Below are 27,843 nucleotides of genomic sequence, written 5' to 3'. Positions count from 1 at the left end.
TGGTACAGCAGCCTAGGAGACAGGAACCGTCTGTCTAGATTGGCATGAACCCGAGGCCGGGATGTCTGCAAAGGAAGTAGAGAGCTGTCAGCCATCACCCGCATCCCTCTTTGGACCATATACAGACAGCTCCCAGGCAGAGGGGGGATCTGGGAATCTCACTCAAGATTTCCCCAAACAGCACGTAAGCTTTTGAGATTAATTTTTTTTTTCTATTTTTTTTTTAAAGGAGAGCAGGTACAAAAATAAAAGAAATCCATATACTCTGAAAATATACTGGAAACTGCCACCACAGATGAGGTACTATTTATCCCGCCCCCCCCACCCCCAAACTGCAAACATCAAAATATATATGTTCTTAAACAAAGGAAGAATATCTGGCTATTTAATCTCAGTTAAAATGACAGCACCCTTTGTTACACTTGATATTTCACACCATTAATTTTCCTCTGAAAAAAACAAACCAAGATCTCTAACTAACCTTGATTCCTTGCTTATTCTCCTCATTCCTTAGTGCAGTAATTGTCCATCTCCATTTAAATAAATATAGCAGCTACAGCATCATAAATGTGTGGCCCTCACAACGTCAGTAACTTGATATTGTAATACAAATAAGTATCGGCACTTGACGTAGATATTTGCAAAACCAAGAGGAGAGATTAAAACTTCCAAATACTCTTCACATGAAAACCAGGTGAAACGCTAGCTCGACAAGTCACTGAAGTCACGTTCCCATTGAAGTTCTGTTAGCTTGGGTTTGGGTGAAAGTAGCAAGCCAAAAAGCTTCTCAAATCGCAGTCACTGAGCGTGGGCAGGATGAGAAGCAGACGATGTCTTTGAAAGGAGCTTTAACAGACTGTTTTAGAAAGGAATTTTCATCTGAACGCCAGAAATGCACAAGAAGTATCTGCAAAATATTTGGTTTTGTTAAAAAAATTATCTATTTCAAAACAATTGTCTGTAAAAAGCCTTTTCCAAACGGAACTACAAGCTAGAGTGCTCCTGTGAGAGAACTGTCAGGTCACAGAGGAGGGAAAACGCCTGAGACTGCCTCAGAAACCATCCTGCTCTAGCTCTTTCCTTGCACCAACCTCCCTGCAGCAGGTGTATCTGAAGGGGCTGAAAGGCAAGCGCATTGAGAGGGCAAGGAGCATGGCTGGGGGTCTGTGGGAGCAGCCGGTGAAGGCACACGGCTCCCCAGGCCTCAGGGATCCCCGGACACGTGCCGGTCTGCTGAGCCTCCCTTGATCCTGTCCTGCCTTCTCCCTGAGGCTCCTCCAAGCCAACTGCCCGCTGTCACTGCTATTCCAGTGCAATTTAACGTTGCAAAGGCAGTCTTCTTTTACACGATCCTCCTTGCTAGTGGGAGATAAAATATGTACATACACTAACGGTTTAGTAAAGCTCTTTGAGACAGTGTTGTGAACAGCACATGTACACTTCAATACAATATACAAATGCACGAAATACAGTACTTTTGCTTTCTGGCAGGAAAAAAAAAAGGGGAGATTCATGCCTGTTGAAGCAAAATGGGCTCAGATTTTAGGCTCAAAATACAGTATATTGGCAAACAGCGGATTTCATGAGAATGACAGGAGAGGAGCTACTTAAACCAACCCACTGGTTTTCATGTGGAGAGCAGGTGGAGTTCAGAAGGGCTGGGATAACAGCAATGCCCATACAAAGGATCTGCAGTATATATACTATGAACCAGTGCAAATAAAAACAGTCAAAAATGCAGTTCACGAGTTTACAAAGTGCAAAACTCCCCAGTCCCCTCGTTGAATAAATGCTTGTCTCTGACATCTTAAATATTGTTTTACCTTTAAAGTGGAATGAAAGAGTCCCGTTAATTTGTTTCACATTTCAGTGATTTAACATGTTAGAACTATCCCAGCCCTCTTTATTTGCAAAGTGAAATGAAGTTACCAATAACTTAATTTTAAAAGGAAAGTCATTATCAAAGAGGAAAAAAGCCTAAAAACTTCTATTAATTCCAGACATTTTAGTGATGTCAAATAGATTTAACTATGCATGTAAAAACTTAGAGCTTAATAAAAAACTCTTTCCATTTAATTCAAATATCTTCCACATTTCAAAGCCAAAAATAAGGCCAGTTCCTTTGTTAAATCAAAATCCTGCAGTGACAAGTAAAGCTTGCAGAGTTCTAGAAGCATTTTCGCTATTGTTTTTGATTTAAAAAAGGAAAATTCAAGATTCCTTCTGACTATAAAACTTTCCTTTCAAAATTAAGGCTTTTACTTTGTCCTTTTAAAATCATGGAGGTGTCCATTCTTCCACAGTTAGTGGTACAAACACTGCTTCAGCACAGCTCAATGGACACAGTTTTCCTTTAGAACGCTTATTGCACTAAAAGATAGCAAAACAAGTTGTCAGTTTCTTTTAAAAATAAACATGGTTACATTTCTAAAAAATAAAAGTTGATGTTGACCATATGTTCTGTCATCATTAAATTAAAGCATTATTATTACTCTAATAAATATAAAAGAAACAAAAGGAAGCTAAACTTCAAAAACACATACATATGAAATCACATTAAGGTGTGAGAGGCAGCAAGTAAACTAGCATTTCTTTTTTTTTTTCCCAGAAAGACCTCAGCTCTGAAGTTTCAGTTCTGGTGTCTAGTAGATGTCATCCCAGAAAACGTGGGACACTGGATCTCACGTGAAGCTTCACCATATTTGACTTGCCAGATAGAAAAGAATTGAAACTTTTGGACTAGGTAAAACAGCAGCTTTAGTAAATTCACCAGGGAGCAAGACGAGTTTGGATCACTACTGCCTGCACATAATACCACTAGCTTCTCTGTTTGCTTTTAGAAAGGAAACTATTGGAGCCAAAGCTGTGAAGAAAGACACAGAGGCAGCAGTTGGCTAAACTAGGCTCGAATTGCTGGGTTAGTGTGCAAAACATCTTCCCCCCAGTCAGCCGTTTCTAATTAGTGATGTACATTCAAATGTACTTGGATATGTGGACATTCGAATGCTTAATGGCAATATTGAAAGACTCCACACTGCAGTGGGGGTACAAAACTCGTTGTTACTGGGGTTTTTTTTGCACACTTCCCAAACAACCCTTGGGACTGTTCCTCGAGAGGTGCTTTGCTTTTTCGAATTACACCATCAATTTTCTCATTATTCTTTGTTTTTTTTTTTGCAGTTGTGCTGCCGAGCAACTTGAGGTAAAGGCATTTTAAAGAGGGTTAAACTACGAGAGAGTCAAAAAAGAAACGAAACTAAAACATGATGGTGGTGCTGCCTACAGGAGCCCGCACCAAGAAAGCAGTTGGCTGGTTTCATATTGCATAATAGTGCTGTGTTCCTCAATGAAGTAAACAATCTTCCTTGCGTCAATTTAAGGGTTTAGCCTCTCACCCCTGCACAGCATCAACTTCAGCACGATCGGAGGCACACCCCCTAAACCAACCCCACTGGAAACATACATTGTATGTGGCTTAATTGTTCAGTTCTTCCTTTCAGTGAGTATGCTCCCCGTCTGTCGATTTAAGCGAAGTACATCGTGCGTAAGGTGTCCTGGTGAATTTGTACAGCCTTCGCAAGGGCCTGCGGGTCTCTCCCATTGCTTTGTCCTGAAACATGGCTTCCTTCAGCACTGCCACAGAACGAGACAAAAACAAGCAGTGAATCGCGTTAATTCGGATCAAAAAGCTGCCTTCACACCTCTGCTTTAGGTGAGCAACGTGGCAGTAAGTCACAGAACTGGATACCGAGCAAAGGCTGCTTTATTCACCCAGCAACCCCAAGGCTTTTGACATACCCCTTTACCTCAGCTGCTCCGGTTGTTCATCTCAAAATAAGCCTATTACAAATATACTGATGGCTTGAAGCATATAAAATACTCCTGCTGTACAAAGCGGAGGTAAGTAAGCGGAAGGCACTTAACATTTGCTTCATTCATACGTACTCCAATTATATAGCAAAAAAGCCCCTGGATGTGTGGCTTGTTCCCTCAGACCACATTAAAGTAATAACAGAATTCTTCATTAAACTAAACTTCACTCTTTTATTCCGAGTGTTTTTCAGTTGAATCCACCAACCCACTCTCGTCTCATCCTGAACAGCAGCTGTCAGGAAATGAGTATTTTAAGATTAGTCCTAGAGGTAACAAAAATTAACTGCAAAACAAGCGCTAATTACCTGTAGTCAGGTGGCTTTATGCCTGACAATGGAGCAAAGACCAACAGGGAGAAAAACCTCCGGCACCTCTTTTCATTTACCTGTCATGTTCTTTGTCCACGAGATGGTATCGTGCTCTGAATGCTACCAGGTGAGCATAATACGCTGGTGCAGGTATAGAAACTGATCGTGTACAGCGCACATATGTGTGGCAGAGCTGGTAAGTCAGCAGCTGGAGTTCATCTGCAGTAAAACAGTTATCATCCCACAAAACATGATAGTGTGAGGGACGGCTGGTACCCTAAGGAGAAGGGAACATCAATTCACTTATCTGGATTTTCCATACAATCAAGTCAGATGTTTGAGTTCAGAAAGGGCCAGACTATCGAGTCTAAACGCCTGTGTAACAGCAGCCAGAGAAAATACAGTCTTGGGTCAGCCCTAAATGTGTTTATAAAGGAGAATAAGAAGTCTAACATTTACATGATTATGTTACCCCAATTATCCTTGCCTGGAAAAAAACACATGCCTTCTAGATAACCCTCAACGACTGAAACCTGCTCCCAACATGACTAAGCCATGATTACACCAGCTCTTAACTACCTTCAATTAAAACTGTTTCTCACCAAAACACATTTCCCACAGAAGTAACTGCTGCTTTTAACTCTTTACAATTCCTTAGGGATTTCTTTTTCCATTTTTAAGCTGCATCTTAATAGAATTTGTCATTAAGTTGACTCTCCACTGTACTGCTGGCAATACCACCACACTGCTGGATTTAATTCCTCAGCCTGTAAATCACCAGTGTGCATTCAGTCAGCAAACCAGCACTGCCTTCAGCCTTTCAAATGGTTTACATCTGAAAATTTGATTCCACGTTAATTTCATTGTGGCTATAAATCATAAAAGTACTGTGATATCCCAAATAAAACTGAGCTAAATGACATTTCCCTACTAAGTAAGGGTCTGTATACACAAGTGTCACAAAAGGGAGGAAAACATGTTCTAAATTCACATTCACTTATAAAGAAACAGCCGTACCTGTATTCCAGCATGGCTACAGAGGTAAAAATCAAATTCATACGGATGTGTAATGTCTGTATCTACAGTGGTTCCAGCTGGAATATTGCCACTTCGTCCAACCTAGAGGAGAGGTTTGGTTAAGAAGCACAGCTAACAACCGTTTATCCATCTCACCGTGATTACAAATACAAGTTTCTATTCAACCCACGCAAGGTTTCCAGGAATAAGCTGCCTCAGTACAGTCTGCGGTGCGTCAACAGAGCAGGCAGGGACGTCTGACAAGGACACTGTGTGGCACTTACCATCTCAATACAGAACGCTGCACCTAAAGCCCTTCAGAACCTTCAGTCTCAGAAAGGCAGAAGAACTGCACGCACATTTGTATTTGGAATTGTCAGCTGGAGTTTGGACTGACTCACTCAGAAGAAAAGTGATTTTTCCCTTTTGTATTTTCTTCTCTCCCAGTTGCTGCAGACCTGGTTCTACTTTGTCCCACACACATTAGCCACAGTTCATTGACAGACGAGGGCAACGTGACAAAGCCTGCTGGGGATTATGGGGTTTGTGTGTTCTGGTTTTTTAGCATATTTAAGGTCAACCATTTTTCAGTTTTGGGCTGCATTTTGTGCTTATCTATTCAACATCTCCCCTGAATGCAAAGACACTCAGACTCAGGAAAGCCCACACTAATATTTTCCCCAGCAGCTTAAGTGCTTGACATCAAGCTTTTCACATAAGGCTACTATGAGAGAGGGCAATGATTACCCTTTCTGTTCTGTCAGCACAGAACAATCGTGTATGATGTCGCTTCTGCACCACAATATAGGTTATTCCAGGCTGGTAATCCTTCTCCAAACTGATGCAGGCTTCTCTAATGGCTAGCAGTTCATAATACAAAACCTATAAAGACAAGAACGGAATAGTTTAGGCTTTCTTTCCATTGTATCCTACACACAACACCAAATAAATAGTCTGCAGTTAATACTAAGTGCAACTTCGCCACACAGTTAGTAATCTTAGGAAGCAGTTGGAAACATATTTTCCCAAGTTCTAAGACTTTGCCTTCCCAGACTGGAAAGAAGTTGCAACTTTTCTTACCCAACATGCTTAAGAAATTCTCTCCTTAAGTCTCAATTATTTTGTGGTACCTTTGTGTAAATGTAAGGAACTCAAACAGTACAGCTACTCAAACACGAGAACTGGAGTTGCTCTATAGGAACAAAGGCCTTGAACCCACCTGGCGAAACTGTCCTTCAGAGACCCCGTCCCTATAGAAGATGATACGTGTGGGCTTGAACCGTGTTGACTTGTAGAACTGGATGAGGAGCTCTCTCACCATGGAGGCTAGGTCTTGGATGATCTCCTGCCGGGGTCGCTGAACTCTCACTGTGGCACAGTACCGGCTTGGATGAGCATCCATACTACCTACAACCTTCAGGGGAAGATTACATGAGGAAAGGCTTCAGGACCAAATCTATACCCATTAAAATAGCCAAGAAGAGCGACTGTTAAGATATTTATGTTAAAGGATCAACCACAGTAACATGTTCAACAGGAACTTCTGGGAGATACAGGTTTAACACCTTCTGAAAACAGGTATAAAACTTGCCCTCTAAGCACCTCAAAATGAATCTGTAGAATTAGAGTCTGCCAACAATGGCGAGTAAAATACCAAGGGCACAAAATACGAGGGTACTGACCATGCATCCAACCATCACCTTGACCTCCTGAACTGCACCAACACAAAAGGTAAGACTTATCGAAACCATTCCTGCCAAACCAGGCCTTTAATGACAATTTTCTTCTTTAAAGATTCAAAAGTGTTATTAGCTAACATCACAAAGCTGCATCGTTGCCTTTAGAACAGTTTTACAGAAGTACATTATTTAACAGAACTGCCATTTTAGCTTTTTAGTTTTTAACTCAAGGTAAGAAAAGCCTGAAGCATCAAGCTCTTCTAAAGACATGACTTTTAATAACACTGGAAATGTGTACAAAGAACTGGCATAAGCCCTGGAAGACATCTGACACAGCCACAGTCCATGAGCTGCATTTACTGTCCTAACCTTTACCTAAGATGAAAAAACAATGCTAATTGATTAAAAACTTACAGCAGCTATAGAAGGCTTCTTCCCATCTCCAGCAGGAGGGTGAGTGACATCAGCTCCCAAAAAGATCACTGGCTGCTGGAACACAGAGGGTCTTCAAAGAGAAAAAAGGGCTAAGTCACAGTTGTAGGTGAACAGCTGGTGCAAGGTTATTGCTCACTGTGGGGTTTCGATTCTCTTTCAGTTAAGCTGCATGGAGAAGCCTTCTTATCAGGTCCTCTGGCCAAACCTAGGCAATGAAATCTTTGTGCACAGCACGTGAACTTCAAAACACCACCAGAGCAGCCATTCCAAAATACACTGCCATTTACTGTGGCATGATTCTAGTGGAGAAACACCACAGAGCTACACACGAACAGTACAAACAGCTTCCTGCAGAGGCTATCACTCTACAAGATGATTACACTAGCACTTGGAGGTTGGCTAAGCACCACTGAGGTACTGCCACGCTTAAATTTTAGGTGCTAAGTAGCAAATGTAACCTCATCTGTTAAAAGAAACCCCACATCAGTCTCCACAAAGTCTTACCGTTGATGAGGTACAAGGATGTTGTTGATTCCTCCAAGTTTAACATTAATCTTCAGGCACAGATTTGATAGGGTCTGTGGAGATGTTTTAATGACGTTCTTGACTTGAACGCACTGTGTGGCCATTCCCAAGAGTGTATCGCCCACACGTTTCACCTCCGCTGAGAAGCAAACATTAGGATACAACTTGAGTCCCTCTGAAATTATTGCTCTGTTGTGAGCTTAGCTTAAGTCACAATAATTTAAATGTACATACTCTGCAAAACAACTTCTAACTTATCTACCTGCTTCCACGTAATTTTATTTCTGGACACAAAATATTGGTTTCTAATGCCCAAAGAATGATCCTGAAGAACTCTCTAACGTTGCCGGCAGCAAGTTTCTCAGAACAATACTTGACCAAGAAGGTAAAGACAGAAGTATTCCCTTACCATACACTGGGGTTTTCCCTGGCAGGATGACAATGATGAGCTGCAGCCCTGAATAGGTGTTCTTGAGGTGTCGAAACATGGGCTCCACGCTGTCTGCACCCTGGGCGTATTTGCAGAAGCAGGGCTGGCCTTGGATGGGCATCCCTGCGTCCTTGGAGATCTTGCGCAGCTGGTCTGTGAAACCCCTAAGGATGAGAAGTGTTTTGAGTTTTCACAATATCACACAACCACCAAAGCAGAAGGGGACAGAAGAACTGTGCTACTCAAATGAAGACAATTCCAAACAGCTTAAAGGCCAGAACGTGACAAAAAAAAAAAAGAGCTTAGAGACATTTAGTGCTTCATTCAAGATGCCAAAAGAAATTCTACACAAAACAGCAATATCACAGGACCAGAACCCCACAGTGTACTCAGGTGCAGTGTTTTGACTGTAGCTTCCAGTAAGGAAGCAAACCAGAATGGATTCTCTCCCTAATATCTTCAATGATTAAAAGCAGATAAAACCCTCATAGAAGTTCTACATTCATGTTTTTACTAAGATGGCTTCTTCAAAGCCTGAACCACAACATGCCTTACTTCAGTATTTCTTCTCTGCATTGTCTCTGTGTTGCAAAGCAAGCTATGGCCCACATTTTGATCTCTACACCAGTGTGAAACTGCTTCCCTCTCATGTCCCATACTCCATGGCTTGGGGTTGCCACTGTTCGATTCTGTGGAAACAAAAGCAACAGATGTTTAAGTGAGTGAAAGAGGAAAAGGCCTATGTGTGTGGAGTTTCAGGATAACAAAACACAAGTTCTACCGTGCCGACTCTGATCCCTGCATTGCACAATGCAACTGAACTGACTGAAATTGTCAACGTGCACAGGAAACCACTCTTCAAAAGGGAAACAGAATGAGCAGAAACCTCACCCGTCCTCCATACTGCAGCATCGGAGCTGGGAGCACGCGCCCCGTCACATGGGCCATCTCATCCCGGACTTTGAACTGGAACTCTTGAACAAACGGATCTGCATCATAATTTGCACTTCTCACCTAAAAGAAGAGTTTTCCCACGTTACAGAAGTATCTACTTACAATTCATGGAATAAACAAGACTAACAGGATTGCTGCGGAAGGGCTCTACAACCATTCCCTGTTGTTGAACAAGGCTCAGATTTAACTGCTTAATACCATCACATATTTCCAGTGAAAATAATTAATACCAGGAGATATGATACACTGGATAAGGTATTTTGTGTTCCCTTAAGTTACTCAAGTGCTCATCTAGCATGCTCATTCAAAAGCATTTTGTTTCCTCACAGGATAGATCAAAAAGCATCCTCCTTTAGAGACAAGCAAACCCAAGACAAATCAAATCCATTTATTCTAATACTGCACATTCAGGTCTTCTGAATTTTCCAGAACAGCCTTCTTTAATTGAAAAACTATGGCTAATTTGTCAGCTTAAAGCCAGATTGCTTCCAATGAGAGCTATCTGTTTGTAAGAGTATTCAACCAAAAATATTCAAGTTTGGTAATTCAAGTCAGAAAAACACTGATGTTTAGTGTCTGGATTCAGCACTAAGAAACAATATTGGTGAAAATATGTAGTGCTTACTACAGAAAGCAGCCAAACGTCTCAAGTACAGAAGATGCCACCACCTTCAAACTACTAACAGAAAAAAAAGGCCTACCTCTGCAAGCTATTTTAAATAAATCCTCTTTTAAGAAGTAGGTAAAATCTCTTAACTTAAGGGCTGGAAGGAATGCAGAGACAAGGTTGGTCACATCAGAAGGTTTTGCATACATGGTATCTAGTGCAGTGTCATTTAGTGAGCAGTATCACACCAAAGTGAAAGTAAAGAACTAACCAATCTGCTTATTTCCTCCTGCCTATCTGGAGCAGATCTCGCTGTGGCCTTTATCATCGTCGATGTTTGATTGTCTGTCAGTTTCTTGATACACCGCTGGCCAGCTACAATATTACATACCTGAAAGGAAGGCAGAAGCGTCAATACACATTAGGAGCTCTTAGAAACCGATCCCAACATAACATCAATACACACCACTATCACTGCAAAACACATCCCAGTGTGTTTAATCAACTGCATAGTCTTACTTTAAAGCACTAAAGAAGTCTTCAGTGAAATAGAAGAATGAGCATGTAAATATGGGAACATGTTTGTACTGCAAAGCACACAAGTTCTTAAACCTCCTGCAAAGTGATGCAGCCTACCAACAACAAGCTGACTTATCAAAGTAAGTTCATTACTTCTAAAGGCAGGTAGGTGTGTTTCTGTTCTTGTCCCACTTGTAGGCAGGGAAGATGAGGGTACTTCAGCTGGAGGTTGTACTTCTCTCTGAAATACTGTGCTACTGTTCTCTCCACCGTCTGGCCGTTTTCTAACTGTAAAGGAAAGCTGAAAAGACGCACACTTTAATAAAATGGACAGAAATCTTAGCTGGCAAATATCAACACCCTCCAAATTCACACGATGTTAGGCCCTGTTACACATTCAGTGTTAAGGTATCACAGTTTATGCTTTGACAAAAGGCATCTTACGTTTGGTGACTTGCAGGCCTTCTTGTTACATTACAAACGCGGTATTTCCTTCTCATCGTTCCACAGTGAGTCACTTCTACCTTGAGACCTGCAGAAAAGTAGCACAGAAAAAAATGTCACAACTACACAAAAATCTCCACGGGGGACAAGGTTTCACACAATAGAGCATGTTCTACCAGCTTTGATAGTCAGCGTCAAATGGCACAACAGGAGAAATTATATTCTCTAAGCATTTTACTTTCATTATTAATTGATTTCTGACTAATCAGGCATTATCCTCAAAACCAAATCATAATGTATAACATTTAACGTTCAATGTCACCTGAATTGCTTGTAGCAGCTTCATTTAACAGGCATGTGACTAATCTCAGACACAGACACTGTCTTCACCATCTTCTTTTGTTCTCGTTCTCAATGCTGAATGCCTCTTAAAACTAGCAGTTCCCATACAACTGAAACTAAAAGGGCAAAACCAGATTTCTACCTCATTGTTCACTTCCCCAACTTTGTGTCCTCATTCAGCCTGTAATTTTCTTTAATTTCACTGACCAAATTTAACTTGAGCTTTTGTGCAGCTGAAGATCTTGCCTAAAAGCACTCAGCCTACATACCAGAGGCACGCCAGGCTTCTCTCTCTATCCACGATAATAACAGCAGCAACAGTGACAGCTTCAAGAGGCTTTCAGCAGCTCTTTCTACTGACTAGGCACTCACTGTCTGCACTGTACACAGCGAGTAGACTCAACATCTGCTGGGAGTGCTGAGCTTATCACAGGAGTGCTGCACAGCACTGATGCACTGCTGTGTCTTTCCTCAGCCCGTGGAAGAGAAGGCAGTTAAAAACAAAGCCTTGTTATCCAGAAGATCCAACCTATGGTCTACTAGTGAAGGCTTTTGAGGAAGCAGCTGGACGACTTGTCCTGTTAAGGCTCATGCGGACTGTGGGCAATGGACTGAATACCCCACATCAAATCAGGTCCCAAAGTACAAGAAAGCAGATACTGTGTTCAGTTTATCAGGGACACAGACATCCCAAAGACATATCAACCGTATTTCATCGATCCCTGACAACACTAACACCAGCATTAGAGGACGGCATCATCAAAACTAAACTACCACTGCCCTGATACAGCATGAAGAGCAAACACAAAAAAGACACCATGAAGCAGTGTGGCCAAGGAAGAGGGTTGTGAATACGGAGCTATCTGGAACCATTCACTGCTCTGTCATTAATTTGCTGTGACACTACAGAAGGCATTACCCTCCCACAGAGCTGTTCACAGACCGCCAAGTCTTTAATGCAGGGTTTGTTTCACTATGAACATCACATCTTGGCTGGAGTTCCCAGATACTACAGTAGTAAAACCAAATATTGACAGCAAAGGTAACCTCTCGAGGTTTTCTGACTATGGTAACACAGTGTCTGAGGCATCCAAGATCAAGCAGAGACAGCTTCTCATTCTCCAGAATGAAGACAGATGGGCAGATGTAAAAAGGAGGCATGTGAGGACAGCTACAAAATAATTACATTTTTTTCCCCCCAATGACTGTTCTAAGTTTATTATTTCTAAATTCTAACTTCAAATTTACTTTTTTGCTGCCCAGCATTTCAATAGAATCTAATCCTGCATCAAGTAACACAAGTATTTGAGAGCGGAGCTTTAGAGAGCTATGCCCTTTCAAGGCTTTTCTCTCTGCAAATTACACTGGAACAAAAGGATATGGGAATACTCAAAGTAAAGTAGCATATATGGAGTGAACCTACTCCAACCAGCAGCTTATGCAATTTCTTTGGAATGCAATTTGGCCCTCAGCTGCAAGTTTGCAAGTGGTACTTGTTTTTCCATAAAGCAATCAGTTACTTTCAAAGAATCAATGATGTTAGCTTGGAAATCAATTTTCTCATTGCCTTGGCATTTAAACAGCAGGAGCTCTACAGAACAACACAACCGTGGCCTCAGTGACCGTCGCTTATATAAGGCTGGTCATCCAGCGAGGCAGGAGCACTTACCTCTACCCAGGCAGTAAACAACACGCTTTCCTTTGCCCTCTTAAAGCCACTGGGAACATACAGCATTTTTAATCTCTCTGTAGAGCTGCATTGTTTCATTCAGGATAAGAACCACAGACAGGGCATACTGCAGTTCTCTTGGCAGTTCCAGGGCTCTTCTGATGCATGCTAACCAGGGTTCCAGTTAAAACAAAACCCTTAGAATCAGCCTGATTGTGTTACGTGGGACAGAACAGATCTGTTCCTACTCACCCTTTATCTCTTTGGTGAATTTTACCCGATGAGAATCAGTCAGAGGTCTTGGCTGTTCATCAATATTATGAATGTCAAGAACTTCACACATAAACTGAATTACAGGTTGTGCTTTGTAGAAGGCAGTGGCAGAAACTAAAAGGAACAAAACATTCTGTGTCAGAAAGCCCAAGTGAGGCTGTTGTGAGGCAGTACATAAATGAGTGCTTTTGAAAACTCCACGTGACCCTCAAGCAAACGTGCAGCACACTTTCTTAAACAGATTAGCAAGCCTCGCAACAACTGAGTACACAACAGCCAGCGTGGGGCCCACAGTGACTCGGTCTCCAGCACAGGCATTCTGCAACCACTTTGCGTTTCAAGGTTTTGAAAGGCTTTTTCCCCAGATAACATTTATTTCTAGAGAACGGTAATGCCCCAGAGAGATGTTCTCTTTCAACTCGGTATGGAGCTGCGAGCAGAGGCATTATTAATGTCTCTCTGCTGAAGAGTTCACATGAAACGCTAAGATTATTCAATATGCAATATAATTTTGTCAATGATATGATCTGCTAAGTTCCTAAAACAATATTTCGTAGGAACATGAGCACTATTTTGACTGTGCATCAATTACATTAGTGTAGTGGTGAGTGCAACCGTTGATCTATTAAAATCTCTTTCCCTCCCTGCATACTAATGACACATTAAGTGACAATATACTGTTTCTGAGCAGGGCAGTTAACTCGTTCCATGGCAAGGAGACCATAAACGATCTGCTTGACAAAGTGACAAGCAACGGAAACCATACCTTTTGGTAGGAAAGGGGAGGTGGCACCAGATGCAGCTCAGATACAAGCAAACTGCTCTGTCCTTTTAAAACTTTAAGGGGCAACAACAGAAAAGAAGCACCTGACCAGCATTTTCTGAGCTTTGCAGATCTCATGTCCCCAAACCACCACATCCCTGCACTGATACACAAAACATTCTTCAGAGATGTGTCACTTCAGGAGGCTGCCAACTTCACACGATGCACCCGGCCCACACCTCCGGATGTCGATCACTGAATGAACACAGCAGCTTCCCCCCCCAGCCCCAGCTTTGGCTCCCACAGCAACGTGAGTGACACAAACACATTCTGCAGAGAACCTCGCACAAGTTCAACAACTAAGCCAAAACTCAAGCACCGGGATTTGGATGTAATCTTCACAGCCTCAAACCCAAACCACAACACGAAGCCAGTGCTCTGTAAACCGCAGCTTACACGGGTCTGAAGCTTCCCATTCACAGAAAGGACTGAAACATTACTACTGCAAGAGTTACTTGCTATGCTTTAATGCTGGTAAGACACACTTGCTTCACAGAAAGTAATAAATTGATGTAAATTAATACTCTTGTCTCACCTGAATCGTAGTTATTGCAGTCCCTACCACACTGATACCGGTACTAGTTATTTCTCAGGTAGGATTTCTACATCCATTTTCAAACAATAGCTATACTATAGCTGCTGACTGAAAGGCAATTTTACACAAACTATGAAGTCACACGGGTACCATCCACAACTGAAGTAAACCAGAACACATGGACTTGGAAATTTTCAGCCTGAAAGCTCAGTATCACCTGCAATGTTATTATGCTCCAAGACAGATGCTAAGCGTAACCTGACAGAATGCTCAGCCTCATGCAAAAAAGACAGACTATTTACCTTGGGTTTGTAAAGCATTTCAAACAGACAGCGAGAACAGAATGTGAATTGGAGAAAACTTTAGGCAGCACCTGCATCTCAAACGCTGACATTCTTCAATAGGGGTTTAGCAACTAAATAGACTCAGAGCTCGTAGAGAGCCAGGGAGCCTGACACACGCACCAGTTGATCTCAGATGCATTCATCTGGGGCTTAATAAAGTGGAGCAAAGCAGATCTGAGTTTGCATAAGAAAGCCCTTCTCAATTAGCCCGATTCACAAAAGTGTTTGTGATAAAGTTTACAGAGTTTTCTTGCCAGTATTGAACAACACCTTCTGTGGGCAGCTGCACGGAGACACATCTTAAGCAACTGGCCTGAACCACTGTGGATGCAGCAACACAGAAACTCAGTAAGGAAAACAAGCTATGCCAGGCTTTTCCTTCCTATGTAGGATTTTAGGGTTATTGTTTTTTTTTTAGTCTGGCAGGTACATTTCTGCCATCACTGACACGATGACAAATCCAGAAAAGGACTGGGATTTCTAGGTAGCCTTTGTCATATGGGTCTGGTCTGAAGTGACTGAACAGGAAGCCAGTGGAGGCATACTTACACTTCATCACTGCAATCTCGCTCTACTATTATCATTACAACTTCTGCAATAGGTTGACTTCACAGTTAATGTATTTTATATGGATATTACAAGAAAAAGCTACTAAATCTCCCAACTCAGCAATGAGACAAGGATTTTTCAAGTGAAAACCCCTTGTGTATAATGCAATTAAGTTTTAAGCTTTTTCTATTCTGCTATAAGTTCTAGCAAAATACCCCTGAGCTTCTTTAACTCTTCATTATCTACAGTATGAATGAAGAAATCAGTGTAGAAGGTAGATCCTGGTTACTAAATCCTCTGCACTGATGGCACCAAAAGTTATCACCACAGAGAAACGTGGTTACCACCAACTCAAGCAAAATGACTGAATGCTGAGATCACTTATTCTTCAGGGCATGGTCACCATTACCTTTATTCCTAACCCTGAATCCAACTTACCATCAATATTGAGCATCATCTTCCACATGGCAGGCCGAACAGACTGATGGAATCCAAACCAGACCTCCCTACCTCCACCCAAGGGGTGATCATAGCCTTCTGGAGCTGAGAAAAAGGAGCGGCCCACAGGGGTATACCTGGTGAAAAAGACAAGCACACGGTCATGCTATGGCTTTCCAAATAAAAAGTTCTATCATAAAGATTAGAATATGCAGCATTGTTATTCTGGGTGGGGATTTTGTGCACCAGAAATCCGTGCTAAGAACCAAGTTTAAATGATAACACTTCAAATGCTGCTGCTCCTGTTGCAGTGGTTTTAAATGGAGACAAAACATCCACTGGTTTTAGCAACGACCTTCAGTTTTCACAACAAATCAAGGACTAAGTTAGCTTGCCTTTTCTGATCTTCCACTTCAAGAAAGTATAATCTCCATCACAGCAGGTTTTGTACAACAGCACTGTACACACTGGACTGACCCTCAAACCTCATTGTACGTGTTTTAAAAAGGACTCTGGGAAATGTAATAACTATGGTGGAAACAAAGAACCAGGGAAAGCCCTGCTTCTCTCTCAGAAAACAGCTGCTAAGGAACCTTCATGCCTCACTAACACCTCTGCTGCTCCCCCAGGATTGTGGGAGGTAAAGCCAGCAAGGAGCTTTATTTTCACTGACCAAATAAAGCAAAATCACTTTGGCCTTCTCTAATGTTTCAGGGTTCTGAGATAAAGAATCACAGACTTTGTTAGGACACGTATCTAGTCTCCACTGTGTTTTTAAAATGTGAGAAGCATGCACCATTGATGGGTGTTATGGATGAATTAAAGACTCGTGCTTTCAGACAGTCACTGCCATCAAGTCACCCTACTTGGCTTGAGTTGAGCAGAAAACATGGAAGCAGTGCTACAATCCCTCAGTATTTCAATTAAAGGCTTATTATAAGTGTCTCTTATTTCTTGAGCTGTTCAAATACATCACCTGCTCTGGAGCCTACATGTCTACAGAAACCCACACTTGTGCATAATTGGCTTTAATCCCCTCAGTCAGTCCAGCTAACCAGCTGTGCTGCATACGGGGAATGATCATTTTTGTCTTTTCACCTGTGAACAAACAGGGATGAAGGTCTCCCACTGGGGATACTTCAGGTATAGACAGACTGCAGGAAGACAGTGAACCTACTTCATGGAGGGTAGGTGTCGTAGCACCACATCGACAGCATGAACAGGGTTAGTGCTGATAGGTTTGTCTAGTTCCAGAGGCTCAGGCAAGGTTCTTCCTGTCAAAACTTCATGCAGCAAGTGCCAGCTCACCCGAGAAACAAACTTTATTGACACTTTGAAGGGACGATCTTTTCCACCTTCCCCTGGCAATGTCACATCCAAATCCACCTGCGTGTGCGAGAGGGAGAAAGAAAAGGCAGCTGTTTAACCTGAGCCTGATGGCCTTGAGATTCCACTCCTTCCAAAACTGGGCCAGAGACTCAAAACCTCACATATTTAGGACAGAGCACATCTGATAGAAGTAAGTTATCAAATACACAAAACAAAGAGAAGCGGGTCCTCACCAAGCACAAGAGGATCACATAACTTTTTGCCATCTTGAATCAGAAAACTCTTCATCTCAGAGAAACTGTGGTTTGGTTTTTTTTAATAGGGCTTAATAAGATAATGTATTAGTCTGTAAAACCGAGTATTTGATAGATTTTTCTGTAGAAGGAGGCTGCTAAATTCTCTCTGAAGGCAGATATTGCATGCATATTTACATACGTTGGTAGTTGCAGGAAATACACCAGAAGAACTCCATTTCCACACAGATGCTGTAAGTCAATTCCAGTTTTTCTGAACTCAGCAATACTGGAAGTTGGGTTTGTTGCTTTTCCTTTCCTACGAAGCTATTACAGGTATATTTTTGTTTCTAGTTCTTACCCCAGTAGTGGCCACAGGCAGTGGATTGGCTGTATAGAGGCTTCTTTTCCCATCATAAACTGGTCTACGGTCCCCAAATATTGTCACTTTAAAATGCTGCACCATTGAGTCCACCACCTCCCTGGAAAAGGTGATATTTACATTGAAGATGTTTCCAAAGAAGTATCAGACTGCAACCGGCTCATTTCAACAAACATGACTTGAGTGAATTATAGAACACCCACTGGTGCATCAAAAAGGGGCTTCACGTACATCAACTAAAATCACAGATAAACACTAAAGAGTAAAATCAGAATTAATGCAAATGCTCAAATACTGGAAAATACTGTTATTGAAATCATTTCAGAAAGTCCTAGAACTGAGACCTTCATATAACCTTTATTATAGGAAACAAGGACACGCTTACCTTGGAAGAAAACCACAAGATAGTATTATGGAAAGCCAGTACAAACTCCCAACTGAAAGCTCTGCCAGTTCATGGACGCAGTAAACTGTTATGTCTACCCAGTAACCTCCATCTGCTCTTCCATTCAGTTATGAATTCTGCCCACACTGTATACAAAAATGAGGTACCCTAAAAATGGCTTAGCTTCAAATTGTTAACCTCAGTTTTTACTTCAAAATCAAGTAAAAGCCTGATCAAATCTGCACATAATTACAGATTCTCCTAACTTACTTTAGTATAAGCTGGTGGCAATAAAGAAAATAGCAGGTTTGCTGCCTGCATCCAACCAGTTTTCTCAGTTTAGCTTGACAAAAACCAGATGACTGCTTCTACCAGTTGATAACATGACTAAGGAAGACAACGTCTTTACTGGTAGAAGAGAAAGTTGATGAGCTTCTGGACAAAGTTACACCTAGGCTATAGCAACCAAATCTAACAATAAGAAACCTCAAAAAGCACTTAAAACTAACTCTGGTCTATAAAATGCACTTCTGAGAACCAACCAACTTTCACACAACCTAACAAAAGCCTAAAGGAACAGTTAGAACCTCAATCCGAGACTCAGAAAAGGCATGCAAAGGTTTTACCGGCTGTAAACACGCTCTTCAGCAGATGACCGTTATTTAGGTGAGCAGGAACACTCAGCATTTCACAAAGAGTTACTTTACAAACCCAAACCAAATGCTTTTGCCTCTCTCCCCATGAACTGAAAGCTTCCGAAGACGCAGGCTTTATCTAATGCATAACCAGCTAAAGCAAGCTATGACAAACAGCTATTCCGGGTCTGGAAATCACCCTACAAATGGCACCACAGAGGGGTTTTTTCCTGCATACTTGAAATAAAATTGAGTTGCCATTTTAAAAACAACTTATTTCAAATGCTCTTTTTCTCAAACAGCTGTAATTTCTCCCACTGTTATGGAAACAACTACACAGATTCACAGACTGCAACTGCTGCAGTTCTTTACAGCTTTGTCTCCCTCAGCCTATTTTAATCAAGCATGGCCATACAACAGACAAAAAAATGGGTTTAGATAACTGATTTTAAGTGAAATGATACTGATCCTCATTAACAGATCACGCTAGGAAAGAATGAGGCATACAAATCACTAAGTTCAGAGCAGCTGATATTCTCCTTGTATCTCCACGGACACAGCTTCACAAGCATCCTTCATTTACAATACAGGACTAAATGAACCTTTGATAACTGTACGATTATATTAAGTATTAATTCACACAGAACCATTCTATCCCAATTTTAGCAATTTATTACTCTCCTTTTAATGAATCATAGCTATTTGAAGAGCCCTCATACCTGCAGCATGCGGGGGGGGGGGGGAATCACCGGCCAAAATCAGGCCCATATGAGATGACATTGTTAAGAATGTAAAAGAAAAAGTTACAGATGAAAGAGGAAGAAGCTGCTTTTCAGCTACCCTCGACTTTCACTGATGAAACAGATTTCACAATACAGGAAATACAAAACGTTGTAACCTTTTTGAAAGCAAGAAATATTGTCTCTCCAGAGTCAGGATTTCAGTTAGCTCCTCTTTCTGAGGTTTCTCTGGCTCCCAAAACTTGTAAGGCTTAGGACAAAATACACAAAGACCAAACACAAACAGCTGTACCAGCAACCCAGCACTCAACACATACAGTTTGCTGGATCACTAAATGATCAGGGATACAGAACATGACAATATTCTCTCCATTTAACCAGCAAAGTGGCCTAGCATGGGATTTAACTGACCCTAATATATTCCAGACACGAAAATAAGATGAGATACAACGTGCTACATGGAATGGTATAGCAGAGACAGGACATAGGTGGAGCTTTAACCAAGACCATTTCAAATATACTGATTGCAGGAAATATCTATTAACAAAGGGAAAACCAGTTTGTTGCTTAACTATTTCAATATAACTTCCAATACAAATGTCATCTTCTTACCTGTTCACCCTCCGAGGACACTTATCTGGTTTGATATCCACCTCATAGAGGTAGACATCAATCTTTGGGATTTCAACTTGGAAGCAGTTGGCCAGCAGTTTAATGGGTTTGCCCATGGTGCCATAGCCAGGACGTCTGGGCACCATGAGGAGGGGCTGGGCCCCGACGGGTCCTGTGGAAGACAAAACCAGCACCGCTTAGGAGAGAAGCACAACAGAAGCTGTGTTGCAAAGGTACCACCTGCTCACGCTTCAGCAGTTTAAAAACACATAAGGCTCCTTGTGTTTGCAGGTACACGTCCTTGTACCCCATTGAGCTTACTGATGTACTGCCCTTTCTCAGTCTCAGGCAATTCCCTGAACCAACGCACTGGACAACCAGGAAGACAACAGAGCCAGCACGCTGGAAGAAGGGAAGATTACCTGCATCAAACAGCACACATCAAACAGCAGGATAACCTATTAAGTTCCAAGCACTTGCCTGTTTTAACTCCTTGAGCCCCCACCCACATCTAGCCTGTTTTCTTACTGATGAGTTTCAGCTCAGATTCAGATGAGCATGAAGAAAATCACATTCCCCTAACCCACAAAACCAACGTTGCTTCTCCTTGTAACACTTTACTATTGTGGAAAGCCATTAAACACAAAACGTTTTACAGATCTCTTCTGAACATCCCAGTAATAACAACGTTGCGCAGAATAAGAGACTGATGCACGTTGTTTGTGATAAACTCTTCATTTCATCATCATCACTAGCTTAGTTTTGGAAGTCAGATTATTCCTGAACTTTTCTGGCTGAAAATGGATGACGAGTAAACCCACTGCCTCCTGGCTAACTGCACTGCCAAAGCCGACCGGCCAGAAGAGGAAAGACACAGATTAAGATACGGGATTTAAAACTCTTGATTACTTCTAAATTAGGGAAGAATTCCCATAGCTGCCTAGAGAAACCATCAACATCTGCAATAAGGGATGGGTATTTGAAAGGCAGCTAAACCCACCTGTCCAGTAATAGATGTTACATTCCCCTCTGGTTATCTGTTTAATTCACTTTGCATCATTTAGATGAGACTACTCAGCTCTGGGTTACTTCTGCCTCACAAGACCAAACACGGTAATGAACACAGTCCGCTTTCAACAATTTCTTACTGGTATCTCCACTTGGAAATCTCTCTTTCCAGACAAGAAACAACAACAAAAGCAAAGCGCTCTGTAGCCCGAGCTTCACAAAAATTACTCATTGTACAAATGTCATGATTTAGAGAGCATTCAATTAAGTGACTTTAAAGTTCTCCCCTCTACTCCTACTCAGTGACGCAGACAGCGACTCCAGCCCCCTCATTTTCCCGGAAAAGTTAAAATGTCAAGTGCTGGTAAAAATGTCGGATTTGTCTTTTTATTAATCTCTATTCCTGGAAAAAATCACGGCCTTATCTTGAAGGAAACCATGTACTGAGAACAGGTGAACATCAAAGCGAGGGGAAATTTGTCTGCCTTTACTCAGAAACCTCCCCAAAACTTCTGAGTGGGCTTGGCTTCGAGCCACAAAGCAAAACCATGAACCAAGAAGCATCATGTAAAACACCCTCACAGCCTATGCTTACACAGAACTTGTTCCAAGCATCTGTTCTTTTCAACTTTTTCTCCATTTTAATACTGTCACCCGAGTAAAAGCAGCTCTACAATTTACTCCAGATATATTTTCAGAATATAAGCATATGCAGAAAGTTACTACTAAACATTTGAGTGACACAAATGACTCAATAGCTTATTTTAATACTACGAAGACATACAAACCATGGTTTCTATTTAGTTCCTATCTGTAGGAAATGCTAACAAACCTGCTGGAATAAAGGTAACAGCAAAAGGCTGCTGTAGTCTGGTCTGCCCTGTCTACCCTCCTCAATGACTGAAAAGTGCAAAACCAGTTGCTAAAATACATAAGCACAGAAGAAAGAGTGGAAATTCAATCTTCATGAGGGTTAGGGGAAGAAGAGCATGGGAAATACGGTGTGGCTGAAAACTTTCTCACCACCTCCTCTGGAAGCTGCATCACGTAGAACTTATTAACTGGTAAGTTCCTTTATGGGAATGCTACCCCGTTGTTCACCCTCTAACAGAATCCTAGTGATCAGCTGCGCAGTGGCAAAATCCTGATCTGAGGCAGGGCGCTGCAAAATCCTGGGCCACAGAAGAAACGCTCTGCCCAAAGCCAAGGACGTGAGCAGGCCTCCAAGCTCTGCTCCTTGGAAAACAGCAGCGAGCTGAACTCCAGAACAGCAGGAGTGAGACAAAGGCTTTCTTCAGCCTCCCCTGTTCAGGAAACGGCTCACCCTGGAAGAAGTCAGAACCCAGACTGTGGCAAACGGGACTGAAACGACCAATACATGAGGAAGAAGCGCAGGCCCACGCACTATCCCAGAACAGTTTTTAAGAATTAATCTGATTTTGCTATCATTTTGTGTGATGCATATGCTTCCTTGAATCAGTTCTCTTCAAAAAAAAAAAAGGAGTACGTTGTTAATTCAGCTCTGCTCCCAGTGCCCAAGCCCACCAGCACCCACTCGGAATATCCTGCTTTCCAAGTGCACCACGCTGCCAGACCGTACATTGTGAAAGTCTGTGTCACTGGCTTCAAACCTGTGACTCAAACCCCAGTAAAACACAAATAAGAAGCGACGCTCTTCAAGGCCAGCTCCTGCTCCTGTATCGCAGCCGTGACTCACTCCACCTCATGCCTAAGTCCTGTGTCAAGCTAATGGAAATAAACACACGACCCAAAAATACTGAAAGCAGTATTATTCTAACTATCTCAGACTATGATTGGCAGCCTCATTAGTTCATGCTATTTAACCATTGCAAATCCAAAGGCTCTAAAGCTCCAAAAACCCTTTGCAAAAGGGTTACGGCAGAGCGCGCAGCCTCTTCATGCCTTTCACTATTGAGTTGCCCACAAGTTTTAGAGGAGAAACTCCTTTGGCTCCAAGAAACTATTGTTACTCTGCCATTCGTTAAGTACAGATGCCTAGTTATGTTCTTAAAAATCCAAGATAAAACATAACCCGAGCGTGTTCAGCCTGCCAGAACAGCACTTAATTCCTAACACCAGTTAAGGAAAGTCCCCAGCGTTGACAAGTCAACTGATTTATAACACAGAACAACAAATACCCAGATAGGAACTGCAACGAATGCTTCAGATTCTTGGAAGGCTTTTATACAGCAAAGAAGTACATTTCAGGAAGATACAAGATCCACCACTAAATAACTTGAACCGTCTGAATTTTACTCCTTACAGAACACGCTGGAAAAACCTGCAACGGAAACATTGAACTGAGCATTTAAATCGGTAATAACACAAGGCAAGAAAAAATAACCTCTTTGGGAACTAAAGGTATATCCAGTTATAAATTACCGTTCCTAGCATTTGCTGAAGTTATTCATGGAATCATAGCAGAGTTTGGGCTGGAAAGGACCTTAAAGCTCATCCAATCCCAACCACTGCACGGGCAGGGACCCCTTCCACTGGAGCAGCTTGCTCCAAGCCCCTGTGTCCAACCTGGCCTTGAGCACTGCCAGGGATGGGGCAGCCACAGCTTCTCTGGGCACCCTGTGCCAGCGCCTCAGCACCCTCACAGGGAAGAGCTTTGTCTAATACCTAATCTAAACCTACTTTCATGGACATCTACCTCCAGGTTCATTATGAACATCAATCACCAAGGCCAGAAGACTTTTCTTTTCCTCACAAGTGAATGCTCGACAGGCAAGTAGAAGCAAAAGCCCTTACAAGATACCAGCAAACCAGACAAATACTAAACCAGGAATGTTCCATCTCCTCCATTTACCAGCAGCACCCAGTGATGTACTGCGTGACCATGCGCTACACGTTCTAAGTGGGTATCTTGAGTCCCTGTTGCATATTGCAGGGGATTTACACCAGTATTTCCCATGGGCACATAAGGGATATCACTGCTCCAGCCCAACACACACAGGACCATGATCTGTGCTGGTCATTTACGCCTGCCGCACCGGGCTGAGTGACACGTCAAAGGTCTACATCCCACAGCTTGCTACTGAGAGAGGGAAGATACTTCGATTTGAAGAGCTTTGCTCTGATTGAATCTACCATTCCAACAAAACCCAAAGAGAGAAGAAAAAAAAGAACTGTCACTTTTCAAGGGCTTAATGAGGAAAGTAACGTTTCAAAACGGTAAAGAACGTTCGCTCAAATGAAACGGCTTGGTTATGAAATACGTTCTGAGGGAAACGCTCATCCCAATACTGCTTTTCCAAAGAGCTGAAGTTTGGAGGACCATTAAAAATACATGGACAACGAAACTGATTTCAAGCGTGACTATGTGGCACCTCTGCCAACAGACCTGTTTCCTCTGACAGAGCTTGAAACCAGTGGAGATCTGCAGTTGTCAGTGTTCAGACCCCCAATTCTCATTCAAAACAGATAATATTCCAGACCAACATGGAAGCCCCTCTAACGGCTGAAATAAGCTTTGAATCAGATGCTGCTCCTCCACGGAATTATAGATGTTATAATAAAGATTAAACACAACAAAAATTGACTGTAATCTCTATGGCAATGCAGCCAGCAGTATAGAACACATCTGGCGTGCATCCAACGCACAGGCTTGAATCTACCTAGCAACCAAACGAAGCCTTCATCGGAATAAAGCCTGAACAGAAAGAGCAGAAGCACAGAAACCTGCAAATACTTTCACCAAACCGTTTTACAGCAAACTGGAGCTTTTGGCATGCAAGAGGGCTTTACAGTGCGAAGCAAAACACTGATTCCTAACAAGATGCTAATAGAAAATACAGATTCTGTCACATGAGCCTTTCCTCACAGAGAGACAGCACCACATTTCCAGCAAAAAATAACCCTCTTTCCTACTGTGCCTTCAGCATTATAAACCCCCAAAATACGAACAGTTGATTACTTACTAGTTTTGGTTTTGCCTATACACCAGATCTCAATCTCTAACTGAATGGGTGCCTGAGCAGCCCCGAATGCATGATAGAGGACTTCACAGGTGAAATATCACTTAAGCTCTGGCTCAGTAACACAAGGCAGATTTTGTCTACCAGCTCCTGTCCTCAGGCTGGAGCCTGCACATGGGAGAAAGCTCACCATGGAGAGGATGGAGGGGGAAGAAAGCGATTCCCTTTCAGAGGGCCCCTGGCCTCTGCTTGGGCTCTGAGGCCCAGCCTGTGGAGCTCACAGAAAACCCTTTTGCTACAAAAAAATAATTCTAGATTAAAAAAATAGATGGGGAAGATGATATTTAAATGGTGGTTCCGATAATCGCGCTCTTCCTTACGCCAGAACTCCTAAATTGCCTCCTTTCTGTAGCTGCAGCCTCGCTGGATGGCATTACATTATTTATGAGTAACGCAATCCACGTTTCCTCAACATTCCTACTCGCAAGTTGGACTTTTTTGCTTTGAAGTTTTTAGATAATAAGTCATGTTAAAACCCATCAAAAGGCAACATTTTGCTGCCGCGATCATTAACAGCCAACTGCACAAGCAAATACCAGAGTGCTGGCTTGCTCTGGCCTAACGAAGCTCCAGAAAGCACAGGGAAGTGTTCAGGAAGCATTTACAAGACAATAAATGCTTCTGAACCATTGAAAAAATCTCATCATAAATAACTTTAAGCTCAAAAAAGCCACTTATATGCCCCTTGTAAAGTTAATGGGAGAAGAGAAAATGCAACGCTTTTCCCTTGAACGTATTTCCACACGCCTACCTCAGGAAGTTAAACTGACACAATCTTTATTGTTGTGGACAGGTATACCACGTTTTGCCACCAAATGAAACCTTTACTAATGTACCTGCATTTACATCAAAGAAAAAAACACTTTATTAGGAAATAGGCTGATTTTCATGCACTCATTTTTATTTTCCTGGCTTCGTATTTACTGGTTTGAAAACTACGTAATTCCTTCCCGTACTCACTACCTCTGGATTGCTGCTCTGGAGAGCGAGATGCGCTGTCCATAGCATCCTGGAATGGTCTGGGTTGGAAGGGACCTCAAAGCCCATCCAGTTCCAACCCCTGCCATGGGCAAGGACACCCTAAGCTATTTATGTTTCAAGATTAAATGCAAGCAGTCCCCTTGTTTTCAGCTTACTGCCTGAGAAATATCTCGGAGCAGAACACTGGGATCCCAGACACAGTCATATCACTGAGTTTAGAGAGCCTCCTGCAGCATAAAACACAACTTCATGTTATCAAAACATAATACTAACATTCCCTTTACCTCCCAACAAGTTCTGCACGTGAACAAACGTGAAAGAAACAATAAATCCATGGCAAACATCACTGCTTTCAGAAGAATGCACTGCAGCACAAAGAAATGAGATCCTGTGACTGAAGAACACGAAGAACCAAACGGACTTGTGTCCAACTAGAAACTCTTCTTTAATTAAGAGGTAAATGCTTTGCATGACAGTTTGGTTATACAGTCTAATGAGAGAGAAAAATGTCTTCAGTTATCAAGATATCTCTGATCACTTGGCAGCTCTCCCTGTCTGCTGCTGCTTCTCACTCCCAATTCAAGCCAGGTCTTTGGACTCTCAGCTGCATTTTCCTGTTACCCAGTAAAACTGCAAACCACTGGCTGCAAGCTGACTCTCAGCTCCTCGTTGCAGGAATTGTCTGGAGTTAGCTACAGTGGGAAACTGGGGTTCCATCACAGTGTTGTTAAAACACGTATCAGCTGTGTTGAAAGGCAGATAACCACGTATTCCTGTCATTTCCTTCTGCTTCTACTGGAAATCAGCTCAAGAAATATCCCAACACCTTTACCACTGAGGAAGTGAAGCAACAAGGATGAAACACTGGTAAAGCTCACCCTGTGAGTCAAACAGCGTCCACCACAACTCCAGAGGAAATCTTCCATTGTATCTCACACCACACAGAATAACTTTTGAGGGCACCTATGAATCATTCCCCTTCCCTCCTCTACCCCACCCACAAAAATGTGGCTTTTAATGGTCCTCCCAAATCACTGCTCTTCACATGGAAAGAGAGAAGCAAATTCTCAGTGGTTTATCTGCCCCAAGTTTGAATAGAAAAGTGAACAGAGGATTAAATGTGTCTGTAATGCTTCATTAAAGCACACCACACTGCAGTAAAATAACCCAAGCACAACAGTTTGACACTTCTAACACAAAAAGCTGTGAACGTTGATGGAACAAGTTATGAAACCCAAGGGAGGACATACGGAGCACTCTTATTTGACTCATTTATACCCCAGAGCATCCACAGGCCCACTGTTTTAATGCACCTGACTTTTGGAGGCCCACCTGGCACCCTCCTGGTGAAAGTGCGACGCATGGCACTGAATGTGAGCTCCTACCAAGAGCTGCTTTTTTGCAGCGAGCATCTTACAGCTGTTCCTCAGTTCCCGGGACTTCACCATCACCAGCTCTCCAAACAGCCGGCTTCACATCCTTCTACTCTATGTTCAAACCACACGGACTAGAGGAGGCACGCTGCCTGGATTTCACAGACCAAGCCTACCACACAAAGAGGAAGACACCTACAGCACTGCTTCACCCGGCACACGCTTCCATTCTCTACTCCAGGTATACTCACAACCCTATCCTTGTTTCCCCACTCTGATTCTACCCCGTATTTTCCCTTCACAGCCGCAAATGGAAGCGCATCAATGCTGCTCTCCTTTCATGACAGAACTTGAACCCTTATTTGCTCCGCCAAGGATGATTTGTGTCCCCTTGTGCCAG

The 27,843-nt window shown here is 42.3% G+C and overlaps 2 protein-coding genes across 4 annotated transcripts in view; one reads left to right on the top strand and one right to left on the bottom strand.

The window, feature by feature from the left end:
- Positions 1-27,843, top strand: part of PSMB2 (proteasome 20S subunit beta 2) — a 155,693-nt gene that overhangs the window by 8,152 nt on the left and 119,698 nt on the right. The gene's annotated exons all lie outside the window — the stretch shown is intronic.
- The window catches only part of LOC133267507 (protein argonaute-3), a 28,190-nt gene continuing 1,320 nt past the window's right edge, over positions 974-27,843 (bottom strand). For 2 of the 3 annotated variants that reach the window (XM_061449817.1, XM_061449819.1), the window contains exons 2-19: positions 20,081-20,252; positions 17,688-17,808; positions 16,942-17,150; positions 15,765-15,901; positions 13,055-13,189; positions 10,792-10,879; positions 10,501-10,648; positions 10,100-10,219; positions 9,159-9,281; positions 8,823-8,956; positions 8,247-8,431; positions 7,817-7,976; positions 7,292-7,382; positions 6,418-6,612; positions 5,946-6,080; positions 5,199-5,300; positions 4,259-4,458; positions 974-3,633 (exon numbers count right to left, since the gene is read on the bottom strand). In XM_061449817.1, coding sequence (XP_061305801.1) covers positions 3,525-3,633; positions 4,259-4,458; positions 5,199-5,300; positions 5,946-6,080; positions 6,418-6,612; positions 7,292-7,382; positions 7,817-7,976; positions 8,247-8,431; positions 8,823-8,956; positions 9,159-9,281; positions 10,100-10,219; positions 10,501-10,648; positions 10,792-10,879; positions 13,055-13,189; positions 15,765-15,901; positions 16,942-17,150; positions 17,688-17,808; positions 20,081-20,252 — 2,564 coding nt within the window. In that variant the 3' untranslated portion in view covers positions 974-3,524. Of the gene's footprint in view, positions 3,634-4,258; positions 4,459-5,198; positions 5,301-5,945; positions 6,081-6,417; positions 6,613-7,291; positions 7,383-7,816; positions 7,977-8,246; positions 8,432-8,822; positions 8,957-9,158; positions 9,282-10,099; positions 10,220-10,500; positions 10,649-10,791; positions 10,880-13,054; positions 13,190-15,764; positions 15,902-16,941; positions 17,151-17,687; positions 17,809-20,080; positions 20,253-21,080; positions 21,099-27,843 lie in introns of those variants that run through there. The other variant, XM_061449818.1, reaches the window with a different exon arrangement.

Source organism: Pezoporus flaviventris, unplaced genomic scaffold (genome assembly GCF_033815535.1).
Source record: "Pezoporus flaviventris isolate CSIRO_AGI_PZ_B2104156 unplaced genomic scaffold, CSIRO_AGI_Pfla_v1 ptg000008l, whole genome shotgun sequence".
NCBI lineage: Eukaryota > Metazoa > Chordata > Aves > Psittaciformes > Psittacidae > Pezoporus > Pezoporus flaviventris.
Note: the sequence above shows the minus strand (reverse complement) of the source record. Positions and strands in the feature narration are given on the sequence as shown.